At 50.0% G+C, this 17,289-nt stretch overlaps 1 protein-coding gene across 6 annotated transcripts in view; it reads right to left on the reverse strand.

The window, feature by feature from the left end:
• DOT1L (DOT1 like histone lysine methyltransferase) overlaps positions 1–17,289 on the reverse strand; it is a 78,530-nt gene that overhangs the window by 38,163 nt on the left and 23,078 nt on the right. For all 6 annotated transcript variants that reach the window (XM_064637520.1, XM_064637521.1, XM_064637519.1 and 3 more), the window contains exons 5-9: positions 15,689–15,917; positions 14,067–14,161; positions 11,238–11,300; positions 3,801–3,856; positions 1,114–1,193 (exon numbers count right to left, since the gene is read on the reverse strand). In XM_064637520.1, the coding sequence (XP_064493590.1) occupies positions 1,114–1,193; positions 3,801–3,856; positions 11,238–11,300; positions 14,067–14,161; positions 15,689–15,917 (523 nt within the window). The remainder of the gene's footprint in view (positions 1–1,113; positions 1,194–3,800; positions 3,857–11,237; positions 11,301–14,066; positions 14,162–15,688; positions 15,918–17,289) is intronic.

A 17,289-nucleotide genomic window follows, 5' to 3' on the forward strand; every position in this document is an offset into this window, starting at 1 on the left:
AAAGAAAAAAGCCACCCTGGGCCAAGGCAGGGCCATGCTGGGGTCAGGGGGTGCCCCCAGGCTGCAACTTCCCAAGGAGCACCAGGACATCCAGGGACAACGGCCATGTTTGTACGGAATTGTGGCTCTTTTAAGGTGGGAAAAGACCTTTAAGATCAGCAAGTCCAGCTGTCAACCCTCCCCCACGGTCACCACTAACCCCTGTCCCCAGGGGCCACATCCAAATGTGGTTTGAACACTCCCAGGGGTGGTGACTCCACCCTGGGCAGCTGTGCCAGTGCTTTACAACCCTTCCCATGGAGAAATATTCCCTAATCTCCAACCTAAACCTCCCCTGGCACAACTTGGGGCCATTCCCTCTCCTCCTGTCCCTTGTTCCCTGGCAGCAGAGCCCGACCCCCCCCAGCTCCCCCCTCCTGTCAGGGGGTTGCAGAGCCAGAAGGTCCCCCCTGAGCCTCCTTTGCTCCAGGCTGAGCCCCCCCAGCTCCCTCAGCTGCTCCTGCTGCTCCAGCCCCTTCCCAGCTCCGTTCCCTTCCCTGGGCAACACCCACATTTTATCAGTCTGTAATCCTATTTCATTATTTATTAGTTAACACCGAGCACTAAATGTGACAACCTCAAATAGGGGAACCCAGTAAGTGAATTCCACATGGAATTATAGAAACTGGCTATCCAGAGCCTCTGCAGCCAGGAACCATGCAATGGGTTGGCTTGGAAGCTCATCCAGTGCCACCCCCTGCCATGGGCAGGGACACCTTCCACCAGCCCAGGTTGCTCCAAGCCCTGTCACCCCTGGTCTGGGACACTTCCAGGGATCCAGGAGGTTTGCCCTTGGCTGTTCCATGGTTTGTAGGTTCCCATGGGAGATAAGGAAGGAGCAGCAGCTCCTCCCAGCCCAACTCTGCTCCACAGTCTCCCTCCTCCAAGGAGCCAGGTAGGTGTGAGGAGGTGTTAAGGTGGGAAGCAGAAAGCCCAGGAAATAACCCCTGTGGTGCAGCCACTTGGCCCCAAGGCACAGAACAAATCCCCAGCCCAGCTCTGACAGCCCCCCTCCCACCCCAGCTCCCACAGGGACCAGGAACCCAAGAGAGAAACACTTCCAGCAGGATTTACCTTCCTTCATGTTTGCAAAGCGCTCCTTCAGCTGGTGATCCACCTCAGGGCCAAAGGCAAAGTTATTCACAAAAATAACACTGCAAGGGAAAGGTCAGGCTGATGAACAGGGAGCCAAGGACACACCACAACCCCCCCAGCCACGGCACAGGGACAGTGACAAACTGCTTGTCCCCAGCTCCAGGGCTGCTGCCACCCAACCAACACCTTCCTCTGGCTCAGGGACCCAACCAGGCCCTCAGCTTTACCTTCAGCCCAGGCAGTTACATCTAAAAACATTCAGAAGGGTCCTGCTCTGGCAGCTCCTGGGAGTTTTGACATAAAAACAATGTGACAAGGAAGGTTTTCACCCTCTGCTGGGGTGAGATCCAACACCAACACAGCAACTCCCACCACACGTGGAGAGCAACGCTCAGCAAACAGGCCCCATTTCACCCTGGTGCTTCTTCCCCTGCATTTCAAATATCACAGTAAAATAGCAAAATATGGTTTAGATTCATGGAATGGGTTGGGTTGGGAAGGACCTTAAAGCTCATGAGTTCTCCTCTCTGCCATGGGCAGGGACACCTTCCACTAGACCAGGTTGCTCCAACCTGGCCTTGGACACTTCCAGGGATGGGGAGTCCACAACCTGTTGCTCTTCCAGCTGTAAATTCCCTGTAATGCCATAAGACAGTGACACCTGAGCACATTTGTCCTGCCCTAAACCCAGCACTTCACCCCCACCCACAAGGGAGGAGTCAGTTCTTTCTGTCCAGGTTAGAACATCCAAGGAGGGGGTTTTGCTCCTGGAACAAAGTCATGTGGAAACACAGAAACCTGCCCAGAGGTAGAACCCCACAAAGGGTAAAAGTGTTTGGGAGATAAACAGAACATGCCCCAGATTGAAAAACAAATACCCCCAAGGCTGCCAGAGCTCCAGGAGCATTTGGACAATGCTCTGAGGGACAGGGTGGGATTGTTGGGGTGTCTGGGCAGGGCCAGGAGTTGGACTGGATGGACCTTGTGGGTCCCTTCCAGCTCAGGAGATTCCAGGGTTCTACAAAGAGCCATTCTGGCACATTGTTCCCACATGGAGAGCTGGTTCCTTTGTGAGAGGTCTGCTGGAAAACCCCCCTGCCAGAGCCTCCACACATGAAATGTGTTCAGCAAGGACACCGAGTTTAAGAGCAGCAGCCAAAGCTGTGAAAAACCACCAATGAAAAAAATGTTTATACACTAAGGGGGAAAAAAAGCTCTTCTTGCTACGCCTTGCACTTGGAAATTTGGGAAACCCTGCCTGGCAAGGAAAGCTAGCAGGGGTTTCTTCCTCCTCCTCCTCCCCATGTGCCAAAAAAGAGGCCCTGCAAAAGAGCCAAACATATTAATGGGAGTAGAAAACATCCAGGAAAGGAAGGGGGAGAGCCAGAGCTGGCAGATGGGTGTTTGTACAGAGCTCCTGCTGCCCAGGGCTCGTGTGCACGTGCAGGGCACAGGGGCCCAGAGCACCCTGATCCCAGGAACTGCCAAGCCCTTGGAATACACATCCTGCAGGGCTCCTTCCACGTGGCCATGGGGAGCCTTGTCCTGCTCCCAGCATCATTCCCTGGGGCTGCCCCAGCCCTGCACATGTCCCAGGCCAGGCTGGAGCACACCCTGCTCCATGGAAGGTGTCCCTGGAATGAGATGGGCTTTAAGGTCCTTCCAACCCAACCCATCCTGGGATTCTGCACCAGGGTGAGGTGTCTGTGCAGAGCACTGAGACACCCAAAATAAACACCTCCCAGCACTTCCCTGTGCACTCAGAGCTCCTGCAGCCAAAAACTGTCCAAAAAGGTTCACTGAGTTGAAGGAAGTGGCCCAGCAGCAGAGGAGGGTGCCCTTGGAACCAGAAGCAGCAAAGCCAAACCCCAGGGAGTGCAAGGCTGGGACAAGTCTGTCCCCAAATGAAAAGGTACCTCCAGAAGGAACTGAGGTCCAGAATAAAGCAGAAATCAGCAGCCTCCTCCATGGCCTGCTCCTAAACCATTCCCTTGGGAGCAATCCAGGAATTGCCACAACTGAAGGCTTTCAGAGCCCTCTCTGACAACTGCCTTCATTCCCCCACATAACAGGGTGGCCCAGAAGGTCATATAAAAATAAAGAGGGTTTCTTTTTTCTGCCCATAAGGCTGAAAGAATGCAAAGCTTTAAAAATACAGATGACTTTGATGGTTTTTAACAAATTTACTCCCTCTTTTTGCTCCCTCAGAAAAAGGAGCCTGACCCTCTGCACAGTTCTCCACATAAATAAGTCTTCAAGACAATTAGCTGAAATGAATTTTCAATTTACGTTGGAACAGACTCACTTGGGTCTTTTGCTTTTTATTAAAGGGAAAGTGAGCCCCCATAGCCAAGATAATTAGTGTATTGCCAGAATCTCTGACAGGAACTACAGGGATATGCAAAACAAATGGAGGTTTCTGCTTGTCTGTACAACCAGGATTTATCTTGGATACACCCTTGGATGTAATACCATGGGACATGCATTTAAAGCCATTCTTCCAGTCAGAAAACAGGATCTAAAGAGGCCAATATAGGAGCTGGCAGATCAACTTCTGGTATTTGCTATGGAAATTCTATATAAAAAGCTGGCCAGGCTCCCAATTTCCATTATACAAACTCCCAAGTCTCCAGTTCATAAAGCAGCACTCAATGGCTGTACTGTACCTTGTGTTTGCAATTCTCTCCCTCCACTCTTCTGAGAGGAAGTCACCTCTTTCCAGCTTAAAAACAGACAAAGAACACAAAAACACACACACAGGGGAGTTAATGTTGTGCCCTTTTCCTTTGGAGAGGGACAAACGTGCTGTGCCAGCTCCCTGATCCCACAACAGCCAAGGCCAGAGGAAGTTTTTGGGGAGCACAGAGGGGATGAACCAGGCAGGGCTGGCTCTGCTCATTCCTCAGATCCAGAGGTGCCTCCCTCCCTGCTCCCACCTAGGGATACCCCAGGAAGGGTCTCTGGGTATCCTTAGTGCCCTGGGAGGGCTGTGATCCATGGAGATTCCAAAGCTGATCCCCAAATGCCTCCATGGCTGGGCCAGCACAGGGAGCTGAGCACAGGCTGGGAACAGTCCTGCTGGGAACCCAAATCCAGGCTCCTGTTGAGCTCAAGCACCTGATTTCCTGTGGGGCTAAATATAAACCCCAACTGCTCCCACCACCTTCAGGATGGAAGTGAAGGAACAGAAAGGTCTTATTTGAAAAGAAACACAGTCCTGACCCCAGTGACTCGGCAGCACCTTCCTGATGGCACCCCAGCAGTCCCAGGTGAACACAAAGCTCTCCCCAGAGCAATGTTTTCCCAGGGGTGTTTTGGGAACCCAAGGGCCACCCTCTGCTGTGCCACAGGTCAGGCAGGAGGAGGGTTGGGGAAGGAAGATAAGAGGAGGAGAGGGAAAAACAAGATGCAGCTCTGTAATTAATGACAATGACAGCCCTTGGAGGGGCGAGGGGATGGTTTATCCCAGAACATCAAAGCTACCACACTGACTGCTCAGGATCCTTTTTCTGCACAGACTGCAGTGGAGTGACAGCTCAGAGGTGCCAGCACTGCAGTGCAGACACTGGGACAGCTCCCATCCCTCCCTGGCTGAGCTGGGCACTGTCCCAGGGAAGTGCTCAGAGCCAAGACCTGGCTGTGCCACCACGAAGGACAAAGACACAGGTGCCAAGAGCAGCGGGGCTGCTCCCACGAGGAAGGATAAAAAACACAAAGAAAAGAAGTCCAAATGTACACAAGAGGGCTGAGAAAAGTGAATACTGAGGGGTTTGGGGGAAGAGATCAGGACCTTTGGCAAGAGCTTCAAGCGTTAAGAGACTAAACCCACCGAGAACGGCAGGTCAGAGCAACACAAGTGAGTCAGAAGAACCTGTTCCACCAAGCAGCTGGGCTGAAATGAGATTAAAACTAGAATTAAGGCCTGTGTTCTCCCCCCTGCTGGGAGGGGATGCACCTCTGACATCCCTGCTCCAGTAAAAACAAAGGATATGGTGGAGGCTGAACTCTGAGATCCAACCCCCCAACACCCTGCTGGGTCTGGGCAGAACCTAAACCAGAAACTCAAGGCAACAGCAGTTCTAAGATGAGTTCTTTTCACCTCATATATGGAAGCATTTTTTCTGGAGTTCTGTATGTGAATGGAGCCCATCTCTAGATGAATTTTAAGAGATCATTTTGTCTCCAAGTCTTGTAGTAAACAGTTCCATGGTTGAGTAACCAAGACACAGTCGAAGAAAACCCACATGACAGGCAACTGCATTTATTTTACAACACTTTTTGCAAGTCAGCTTCTCCCTGGCATCCTCCACACCACCAGTTTCTAAGGTCTCCACAGGGTTTTCAAACACTAACAGGGGAAAGAAAAACATCTGAAAAGCCAGGAAGGCCAATCCTGAAGCCACAGTTTGAAAGGGAACAAAGAACCAGCATAACATGAAACGATCCTGAAATGCTGAGCTTCATATAAAGGTCTTGAAATCCAACCTAAGTGGCTGTTGGGCTTTCCTTGGATCCAGTTTCCCAGTGTGTTTGTCCTGCCTGGGTGGTCAGAGGAGCATTTATAACCCAAATCTCCCTGTTTAACTTGATATCACCCGTGGAGGATGAACATTTGCAAGCCAGAGCCATTTAACAATTCAAATGAACCCCAGCCCTGCTCAGACACATCTATTTTTGTGGCTCTGCTTCCCCAGCTCAGGCTTAGGGGAAAATCTCAGCAGGAAAAACACAGGAGCACAGAAATAACCAGATGGTCAACTGGGGCTGGAAGAAAATGGGTTATTTTTCTTCCTTTTCCCCTCTGGAAGCAAGGCAGGGATTCCTGGAGCAGGGGCTGCTCCCCTCAGAGACAGGACAGAGATCCCTGACCACTGGGGCAGTGACCAATAAAGGACTCCCTCCAAGGAGGAAAGCAGCTCCTTCCCCACCAACTGACACAGGGAATCCAACAGAATTCCCCCAAAGTCCTAGACAGCTCAGGGGTTTACAGGGATTCTGAGAGTGGAACAAGAACTGGTGAGGAAAATGCAGTTGGATCAACCCCAGGATGCAGCATGATGGTCATCCAGGGAGAAGGGGACACCTCCATCCCAGTCTCTCAATCTCCTCCAGTGTCCCCACCCCAATCCTGCTCCTCCCTCTCTCTTGGAAACTTAATCTCCTTAGTGAATAATGAATGGAAGGGACCATCTGTAACACAGATATTTTCATCTGATTAGACAATGCAGGAGATGCTTTCTCTAACAGGATAATTAGCTCAGCAAAATCTCGCCCAGAGCTGCACTGCTGCTAAATTTAGAAGGCAAACCAGGTTTTTACTCAAGTTTTTTTCAGCCAGGAATACACCCAACAGCATCTGGAACTCGATGGGAAGCAGCAGGTCAGAAGCAGCCAGAGGTACAGAGCAGTGGGTGTGTGCAGAGCAGGAATTTGGGCAGGTCAGGCCTGGAGGAGGGCTGGGATGTCACCCAGGGCTGGATTGGGAGTCTCCCCCTGTGCCTGAGCAGCTCCACAGAGCCATAAATTCACAGGATGGCTCATTGCAGCCGCCTCCGTGCAAACACTTGGCTCCCAAAAACCAGCCAGTTCTGCCTGGAAAAGTACACAGGGTTATTTTTAGGTTCCTGTTCTCTTCAAAAATAACTGGAGGCATCGAGCCAAACCTCCCAAACATGGCACCATTTCAGAGCCCCGGGGGACGTTTGGAGGGCTTTTCAAACCCCACTGAAACAGGGCCTTCAGGAACACCTGCAGTGAGCAGCTGCTCTGGCCCTCCCCGAGCTGCAGGGCCTGGGGCAAATGAAGGTTTGAGGTCCAGGTGATGCCAGTCTGCTCCCTGGGCAGCAAGAGGCACTGAAAGTCCTACACTAATCACTGCTTTTCTCCGATTTCCAGGAAAAACAGCCAGGGAGACACCCCAAACTCAGCCTGAGATAAGCCTGGAGGTTCACAAAGCCAGGTTTACACTGATTTAGGCACTAAATGGGACATGTTGATCCTTGTGGGTCCTTCCAGCTCAGCATATCCTGTGATCTGTGAAGATTCCCCTCTAATCCACGGGCCTGAACCACAGAGCACCTCCAGCCCTCAGCAGCTCCCTGGTCTCCCCACCCACCCAAAATCCCTCAGCTTGGCAAAGCTGAGCTGTGTTTCCTGCCCTTGCTTTGAAGATTATTGTCGTCTGCTGCTAAAACAGGGCTTTTATGGAGCAGGGCAGGAATTCTGTTATAACAACCCTGAGTAAACAAACACAAACCAAATCCTTGCCTTCAGCAGAGCCCAAAGTGCTCTGAGGGAGAAAACCTTCCCCACACAAGGGGACAACGGGTTGTAGGCACTGAGGACACCCCAAAAACGTCCTCCAAGGGGACCCCAGGCAGAGAAGAAGCACTTTGTACCACACAGCAGCCTCAGCCTCCTGCCCCAGATACCTGAGATGGCTCTGAGTTTGAGGCCACAGGAGGATATTTAGAGTCAGGAACCATGAAAACCCATCTGCCTGTTAATTGTGATAGCAGGTTTTAATTTGGGGGCTGCACATGTGCAGAATTCCCCAAGAAAGGCTCTCTAATTAGCCAGGCCTAACGACCTTCCCAGAGTCTCCTGCTTCCTGCAGACAAGTTTTCTTGCAAAGACAGGGGAAGGAGCTAATCCTGGAAACTTCTCAGCTCCAGGGGAAGGGAATGAGAAGATCAAAGGAGCTGGAGCACAGTGAGATGTGTCAGAAGTGGGACATTCTCATCCAAAAGGCTGAAGGAGATGATGATGATGTAAAGCTCTACAGAAGGAGGATTCCCTCTGAATGCAGGAGACCAGCAAAGACTGGGATTTCCCCTAACTGAGCAGGAATTGGACATCCACAACCAGGAATGAGACACCCAGAACCACAGGCATGTAAATACTCATTTTATAGGATTATGAGACTCCCAGCAGCTGGAGAGCAGGAGAATTCCAAGCAGAGTATGACAAGCAACCTCCCTCCCACTCCTCTCCTGCCCCAAATGGATCTCCCCCCTCTCCAGCTTCAGGGCTGACCCAGCTGGAGCTCTGCAGCAGCCCTGGGCACCCAACACCCCTCAGGACACTTTGCCTCCAGCTACTGGAGGAATTTAATGTGAATTATCACCTGCAGTGACCACACAGCCCTGTCCTGCTTCCCTGAGACACCTCCATGCCCCAGAGGCTGCCGGTTTTATATGGAAACATCGCTCCAGAGAGAGCTTTTTCTGTGATTGTTGACAAAATAGGATGGAAATACAGGTGGACAATCAGGATTTATTTTAAATGTTGTCACTGGACTTTGCTCTCCAGAATTCCAGAACTTCCAGCAGTAACAAGAACAACCCAGGAAGTGAATTTGAAGGCTTGCAGAGCAATTTAATGAGCAACAGCTCATTGTCCTTCTGTTCAAGCCTTTCCAAACACGAGTTTATTGGTTTGGAAAGCTTTTGGGGGGTGTTTTTTATTTGTTTACATTCCTGTCAATTTTCTTTTAATGGTAGTCTGAAAAAAAAACCCTGTTGGTTGGATTTGGGGCAGGTTACAAAAATATAGTGAGGTTCTGGCAGCCCCTTGGATTATTGCAAAAGGCAAAAAGGCCATAAAATATTCCTCAGGAAGCTCCTGCCATGTGGTGAGGCTGGAGATGGTGAAGAACCACAGGGAAAATCATTGCCCAAGGAAGAAGGAACTGCTGAGCTGAACAAACCCAGCACTGCTGAGGTGACACAGCAGCTTTGCAGGGGAAACCAAAAATCCATTTGTATTGGGAAATTATAACTGTACTGGGCTTTGGGCTGTTAAAATAATCTCAAGCCCTGCAGGCCCAACCCCTGGATTTTCTGCTGCCTCGTGTCCCCCAGGTTCTGTTTTACCACAGCCCCAGTGTTCAGCCAAAGCTGCAGGTGGGATCCGAGATTCTTCCCCCTGAACTCCTGCCAAGCTCCCTCCCCTCCTCCACCACTTGATTCTTCCCAAAATATTGAGTTTTCATGTGACTGCCTGGAACACTGGAGTGGGATTCACCAGCTGAGCTCTGCTGATGACAGACTATTTCAATTTGGGCTTATTTTGCCTCCAACATTTGCAGTTTTGGGAGCATCTTGCAGGGACAAAGTTGTTTTCCAGAAAGACAAAGATGCCAGGCTTTTAATTCTGTGTTTTCCAGCTGCATTGTGAGACAAGTTTGCTCTCTTTAATGAGTCACCTACAGCAGATGCTGCTGAGGAGCTTCTAAAGAAAATAAATGGGGATGTTTGATGAATAAAAACTAAATAAAATCTGCCCTGTGCCTGCATGTAAAAGACCAAAATCTGTGTTCAAGCATCACTCCAAGTGACAAAAAACCCATTTTCCCTAAGACAAAGTGCTGCAAGTGTTTTAACTCTTCCAAAAAAAACCCAGACTGCACATTCAGAGGAAGTTTTTACTCCAAACACTGCAGAAAGCAGAGTTAGAAAAGCCAAAGAACCTGGCAAAAATAAGCAGCTTTGTTCCAATGCAGCACCAGACCCTGGCCCTGGGAATGCTCAGGCTGGAAGTGCTGCCTAGGGCAAGCAATATGCTTCCAATATTTTATCCAAGCTCCTCTCCTATTCTTCACATTCCCCAGCTCAGAGGCAGAGGATCCTCAGGACCAGCTCCTTTCATGTCGTGCCAGCTGGGTGACACAATGGAAAAATGCCATATGGCCACTGGAGGAGCAGGGAAGCATTCCCAGTGCTCCCACAGCAGGAAGGAGTGAGCAGGGATATCCAGCCTGCTGCAAACCAGTCCCCCAGCAGCCTTCAGGAGGGAATCATTCCATCCAGCACAGGAATTCCAGGGAGAGAGTGCTCAGAGGCAGGTGGGACCAGCACCTTTCCGGCCTGTTTCCCAAAGGCAGAGCTGGAACAGCTTTTCCTACAAGATGAGCCCTCTGAAGGATCCCAGCAGCCAAAAAACCGGGGAAAAAAGGCTGGGAAAAGTGGGAAATCAACCTGGCATTTGATCCCACCCTGCTGGAATGCTCCAGCCATGTGGTTCACACCATTCCAAGAACATGGAAAGAATGGCTCGGTACAAAAGGGAAGGGAAGGAGCAGCTCCCAAACTTCAACCTTGACACAGGACACAGGGCCAGCAGTGACCTCTGAGCAGGACAGTGACCCAGCTGGGCTGGGAAATTAGGGAGCATCCCTGATCCATCCAGCCTCTTTCCTGACCATTGGAGAGCGGGAGGAGAAGCACAAATAGATGTATTTTCAAAATACTCACTGGGTTCCTGTTGAACAGGTATTTCACTTTCCATGTATTTCATGGGAAGTGATTGACCAGGGAACAGGTTTTCTTAATGAAAATTAAGGAGGAAAAAGGGAAAAGGAAAGGAATGGCACAGGACAGTGCATGGGTTTCACACTGTCATTCCAGAGGGCAAAACATCTACAAAGATGAAGCAACATGGAGAAAAAGGGAAAGCAATTCCAACACCTGTCCCTATCCCCAGGGAGGGAGATGCCCTGGAATGACCCATTTACTGCTCCAGATCCAGCTACAGCCTCAGGGCACCCAATTCCAATCCTTTCCAAGTCAGAATTAACCACCCCAGCACCCTTCCTGAGCCCACAGCCTCCCACTGCTCTTGGAGCCTCCTGCTCCAACCTCCAGCCAGAAGTTCCGTCCCTGCCACCCCACCCCCTCCAACCCCATCCCAGGCTTCCACACCTTCCCCTGCCTGGAACCAAAGCTCCAGCTTTTGTTCTACTAGGAGATTCCAGAATCCCAAGGAGGAGCTGCCACTTCCAACAGTCTCTCCAGCAAAACCCCTGATCCATGGAGAGAGGGGGAGAAAAAAGGGAAAGAAGGCGTAGTATGAACGGAAGACACAGTTAAAATGACATTTTAGGAGAATAAATCTTCCAAGAGTGGAAAGACCTGGAAGTGGTTCCAATAACACCATACTACACATCAAGCAAGACAAAGAGAGAGGTTTTGGAGGATGGCTTGGAAAAACCAGGGTGAAGGGAACAGCCAGGAAGCAGCTGTGGTCACACTGCTGGTGGCTGGGGAAGGGTGGAGAGGACTTTCCAAGCTGGACACCAGCAGGAGCCCCAGGATTTTACTCACTGTGTATTCTGCATGTTTTTTCCCATACCACTTCATCCACTTTCTGAACTCTCTGTCCATGGTCTGCAAGAGGGAGGAAAAACAAAAGCAGCTGTTGGGACATCTCGTTTCCAGAGCCATCCCAGGAGCAGAGGCACAGCTCTGCCAGCGCTCCCAACCCCCGGGAGTTCTGTCTGCTGGGGTTGGCTGGAGGCTTTTTGCCATTAACATTCCAAGGGCAGGCAGACAAACAGCTCCTGCTGTTCAGTTTCCTTAAAAAAACCCCAAATTTTTCCAAGTCAAAGCCGGAATGCTCATCCCTCCCCCCTTTCCTGGGAGATCCAGGCTGTAGGAAAGCACTGCCACTGCTCAGCACTAAAAATGGCACAACCTTGAGCAGCTCCTGAGCTGGGGCACATAATCCACAGGGAGCAGGAGGGAGGCAGCCCAGCCTAAGCTCTGGGAGCAAAGGGACACCCGGGCTAAAGCCAGGTCTGCTGGGGGCAGGGAGAGGGCAGAGAGCAGCATCCAAAACATCCCCATTCCCACAGCAGCCAGGGATGCCCCAAACTGCATCCAAGCATTTTGGAGTGATGACATCCTTCACTCCAGGGCTGCAGAGGAGGGAGGGCTCCTACTGCCACCAGTTTGTCATTGCCTAAATAGAGGAGAAAGGAACCAAATCCCCCCCTATCCAGAGATCTCAGTCCCTCACAAACCCCCACGAGCACAATTCCAGCTGTCCCAATGGCTCTGAGCAGGGCAGGCTCTGGAGGGGAACCAGGGGCAGCTACAGCTCCACAACAGCTGGGAAATGCAACTCAAGTGTCTTGGAAGGCTGGAAAAAACCCTCCTGATCTTTAGAGCTTGGCCCAAAGTTGGAGGTAGCAGGGAAAGGAGACAAGGGAGAGTCTCCCTCTCTGGAGACACATCCCTGTGTCCCCAGCTCCAGGTGACCCTGCCTGGGCAGGGGTTGCACTGGGGGATCTGCAGAGCTCCCTTCCAACCCAAACCATTCCATGATGCTTTGAGAGGAGACCAGCAGGAATTCTGACTTCCCTGCCAGCTCAGAGATGGAGACCTCCATCACCAGGTCAAAGAAACCGTGTGTTAACAGATGTGCTTTAAAAACCTATTTCAAAAGCATTTCAAAGCTTAGCAGCATAACTCAGAAATCCTCAGGATTTTCTCACGCTGCACAACTGCATTTTTATTTATTTTTTAAGACAACTTCACTAAAACAAACCCACAACATCCTTCAGCTGAAGCTTTTCAAAGCCATCTGCATTAATTATCACAGTGCCCAGAGATGTGTTGTCACAGCCAATCTTAACCAGAAACTTAATCCAAGCCCTCCCACAAAGGTTTGGAGGGAAGCTGGTCCCTGACACAGGCATGAGGCAGAGGAGCTGCACTCAGGCAGCTTCACCCCCCCGACACTGCAGCAGCTGTTGGGTTGTTAAATCTGGCAGGATTTAACCAGAATAATGCAGAATATTCACACGAAACACTCCTGAAGCTGGAGGTACCCCAGCAGTTAATACTCCCTAACTCTCCATTTGTGGGTGATTTCTCTGTTTGCTGTTTCCACTAAAGCCTTGTTTGCACAGTGCCATGAAGGGGTATTAGTGAGAGTGAGAATTTCCCTTTTAATGCTCATCTTTTAAGTTTAATAGTAAACCCAGAGGAGACTCCAGGCCTTGCAAGTGCTCCCTGGTGAAACCAGGACACTCCCACAGAGGGACTGCAGAGCCCTCCAGTTGGGACCTTCCACTGGGCCATGGCAGGGGAAACAAGATGGATTTCAGATCCTTGTCTGATGCTCTTCATCACTCTGTTGATGCATTTTTGCCCACACCACAGAAAGGGAGGATCAAGGAGTTTAATTTTTCCCCTCCCTCCATGGGGTATAACCTTCCAGCCTGCACAGCCTGAGTCAATGTTTTGACAATACCAAGGGAGAAGTTTCTGTTCAGGGACTGAAGCAAATAAACCTCTCCTGGTTAGGCTTGACTAACCTTTATTGTTGGCTTGTGGCCTTCCAGGTTTGCCTTGGAACTCATTATCTTTGTGTGTCCCATTGGCCCAGAATGAGAAGTGTAAAGAAACCTGACTAATACCATAGAAACATGGAATGGTTTGGGTTGGAAGGGACCTTAAATATCATTTAGTGCCACCCCCTGCCATGGGCAGGGACACCTTCCACCAGCCCAGGTGGCTCCAAGCCCTGTCCAACCTGGCCTTGGACACTCCCAGGGCTGGGGCAGCCACAGCTGCTCTGGGCAACCTGTGCCAGGTCCTCACCACCCTTACAGTAAATAATTTCTTAATGTCTAATCTAAACCTTCCCTCCTTCAGCTTCAGGCCCTTTTAAGGTTTTCTTCATTCAGGTGCCTCCAGACACCCAACAAAGGCCTCATCAACGAGCCTCTGATGGTTTAATAACTTTAGCTTAGGACACCAAAGAGGGGCACCCCCCCCACAGGCAGAAAATGGCCTTTAAAATATTTAAGAACTATTTCCTTGCTGAATTAATCCCCGATTTGCTGAACACTGTGGCCTCTGGAAGTTCTATCGGAGCCATTCTGGGCAGGGAATAATTGCAGGTGTTTGTGTGAAGCTTCTCCTGCCCTTCCTTTTGAACAGGCCCTGTGTCAGTACTGTTCAAAGAGCTGAAAGCACTTCAGAAAGGTGATAATGCTCCCCCTGTGCTCTCCAGACTGGAAAAACACTCCTCTCCCCAAGCACACCGTGCTCCAGGTCTGTCTGACCTGGGAGAAAAATCGAGCAGGGCTGAAACTCCAACTCAGCTGTTCCTGCAGCCCAGGCAGAGCCCCCCCCAGGACCCACCTCGGCGTACTTGGCTGGAATATCAGCTTTCTCCACTCCATAGTGATGTTTGCAGTTCGTGGCTGCAGCCACTTGAAGCACCACCTGCCCCACACCTGCAGGGGGAAAACCCAAAGTGAGAGCAATTCCAGCAGAAACCACTGCAAGGGAGAGAAGAGTTGTCAGAGCAATGGGCACCAGGAAAACAGCAGATAAACTGTGCAGGGCTGCAGGGGCTGCTTTAACTGCCAGGGTCTGACCTTCCCCCACAAGGCTCTGTGATCCCTGAACTCATTCCCACTCCCCAAGTGCTGCTCAGCCTCAAGGTGAGCAAGAAAATTATTGATTTATGATGAGAGCAGCTAAAAGTATCTAATATTTGAGCCTGCAGCACTACAGGGCTTCAGATATGATCTTCTGTAACCTTCCTGAACAAACAATTGGGAGCATCCACAACAATCTTTTTTTTTATTCCAGATGGAAAACAGTTTGTCAGATGTGATGCCTTTCTAAATGTCTCATCTGAACACCAGGAAATGTCAGACATCAGTCCCACTGAGGGAGGAAATGGGGGTAAAAACAGCAAATCACTGAAGATGTGTTAAGATTGGGGGGGAGGGAACTGCAGTCCTGTATTTAAATTTAAAATATCTTTTTAAAAAATATTTTTCCCCAGAAGTCCCGTATCACACCAGCAACAAAACCCAAAAACATACTTGGGTTAAAACTTTATAACACATCCAGTAAGAGGGGAAATTCTTGTTGCTCCTTTCCTGCCCTGAACCAGATTTACCAAGAAAAAGAACAGCATGTTCTTACTCAGTGTCTCTGTTCCACGTGGCCTTGAGTCATACCTGGTTTCCTCACCACCTAGGAACACCTATTTCCTTTTAAAACTCTAACCTGTGGCAGTTGTGGGTTACATTTTGTGGGGTCTCACAAGACAAATGTTAAAAATGAACTCTGAAATCTTTTCTGACACACTGACAAGTAAGTCAGAGGCAAAAATCTGCTTCATTTTCAGATCCCACACCAAGCGTGTCACGTGAGAAGGGCCAAGAAACCCCATCTTCAGACAAGGAGGTCATAGAATCCACTGAAAACAGATGAACCCTCAGGAATGCTACTTTATTTTTCAACCATCGTTTTTAACAATGTTTCTTTCTAAGTGTATCCATCAACAGCAACAGAAATCCAGAGTTCTGTAACAATTATTGAATTTGCAGTGATATTTCATCACCACAGAGAACGTTGGGGCATCTGGTTGGTCCATTTAACCATGTCAGAAAAAGCAGGGGGATTATTTAGAAAAGATCCTTATCCTGCAAGGCAATCTTAGTCCTGGCTTATCCTGCATGACAATCTTTAGTCCTGGTTTACTTCTTATATAAAATTTGCAGTGATATTTTATCACCACAGAGAACATTGGGGCACCTCGTTGGTCCATTTAATCATGTCAGAAAAAGCAGGGGGATTATCCAGAACAGATGCTTACCCTGCAAGGCAATCCTTAGGCCTGGTTTATCCTGCAAGGCAATCCTTAGGCCTGGTTTATCCTGCAAGGCAATCCCTAGGCCTGGTTTATGTAAAGAAAGGGGAAAACCAGCAAACAAAGAGAGAAAAAGAAGCCGTCGGTCACTCACCACTGCCCAAGTCAACGAACAAATCGTCCTCTGTCATTTTGATCTCATCGATCATTTGGGCCACCAAGTCAAAGGAGGTTTCTCCGTAGACCTCTGGGGAGAAGGGCTCGTAGTTGTTGAGTTTCTCGGGGTCGGTGACCGAGTGGTTGTAGACCTGCTGCAGGATGTGCCGGAGCAGCCCGTTGGAGGGACGCGTGTTCAGCTTCATGGGCTGCGTCGTCCCCTTCCACTGCAGGAAACACAGGACGAGGTGGGAACCCCAGGGGGGGACGAGGGCACGGCCCCACAGCCAGGCTGGGACGGCCCAGCGAGGGGAAATCCCCTCCCAGCACCTCTCCTACATCAAAATGGTCCTGACCGAGGGCTGGGGCCCCTCTGCTCTGCAGGCAGAGAGCTGGGGGTGTCCACCTGGAGAAGGCTCCAGGGAGACCTGAGAGCCCCTTCCAGGGCCTGAAGGGGCTCAAAGAGACCTGAGAGCCCCTTCCAGGGCCTGAAGGGGCTCAAAGAGACTTTGGACAAGGGATGGAGAGACAGGACAAGGGGAATGGCTTCCCACAGGGTTGGATGGTATATTGGGAAGGATGGTATATTGTGAGGGTGGGGAGGCCCTGGCACAGGTTTCCCAGAGGAGCTGTGGCTGCCCCATCCCTGGAAGTGTCCAAGGCCAGGTTGGATCAAAGGAGCAACCTGGGATGGTGGAAGGTGTCCCTGCCCTTGGCAGGGGGTGAAACAAGATAAGCTTTAAGGTCCCTCCCAACCCAAACTCTTCTGTGACACTCAAGACAAACAGAACCCCAGTTCTCTGCACTTCACACCTCACTGAGGGGTCATTTCTGCTGGAAACAGGTACTAAAGAGGCCATTAAAGAGATGCAAACACCACCAGGCAATGGAAAGCTCAGCACTGAATAAAGCTGAGAAGGTGTGGAGTTTGCTCCCTGATTTTCTATTCACTCATCACCATTGAGCCGATACCGAGTGTGTGTCAACACCAGAGCAGCTGAATTGTGCCTCGGGAGCTGTCAGATGGGAGGGATCAGATGTACTCAAACAGGGTGTGGCAGGAAAGAGATGGAAATCAAGCTTCCTTTCTTCCTCAGAAAAAAAAAAAACCCTGTCCTAAGTATAAACGTTGTTAAGTTTTAAAAATGTTTACCTCCCCCTTTGATAAAAACAACCAAAAAGGGGCAGCTCCAGGACTCCTCCTAAATATTCCTCTGCTGGGATTCAGATGCAAGTGCAGAGGCTGAATAGCTTCTAATGCTCAGCTATTAACCAACATACACATGACTCTGAACAAGCACAAGTTTTAGGGAGCTGTAGGTCCACAAAATGAAGGAAATCCTGGAGAAAAGTCTTTTTGCCATAATACTGCACACTTCAAATAATTCCCATAAGCACAGCAGAGAAAAAAAACCCACCTATACTTCTAAATTCAATAGAACAGTAACATTATTCACTGTTCATGTTTTGCTTCCTCCAGTTCAACCTTTTATGGGGTAAGAGAAGCAAAAAGCTCATTAAATTGGTCTGAAAAGACATGACATTCTCCTTCAGCCAGTGATGCCACAGAACAGAGAGGCTGAACTGTGTGGCAAGGAA

This window comes from Pseudopipra pipra, chromosome 27 (genome assembly GCF_036250125.1).
Source record: "Pseudopipra pipra isolate bDixPip1 chromosome 27, bDixPip1.hap1, whole genome shotgun sequence".
Taxonomy (NCBI): domain Eukaryota; kingdom Metazoa; phylum Chordata; class Aves; order Passeriformes; family Pipridae; genus Pseudopipra; species Pseudopipra pipra.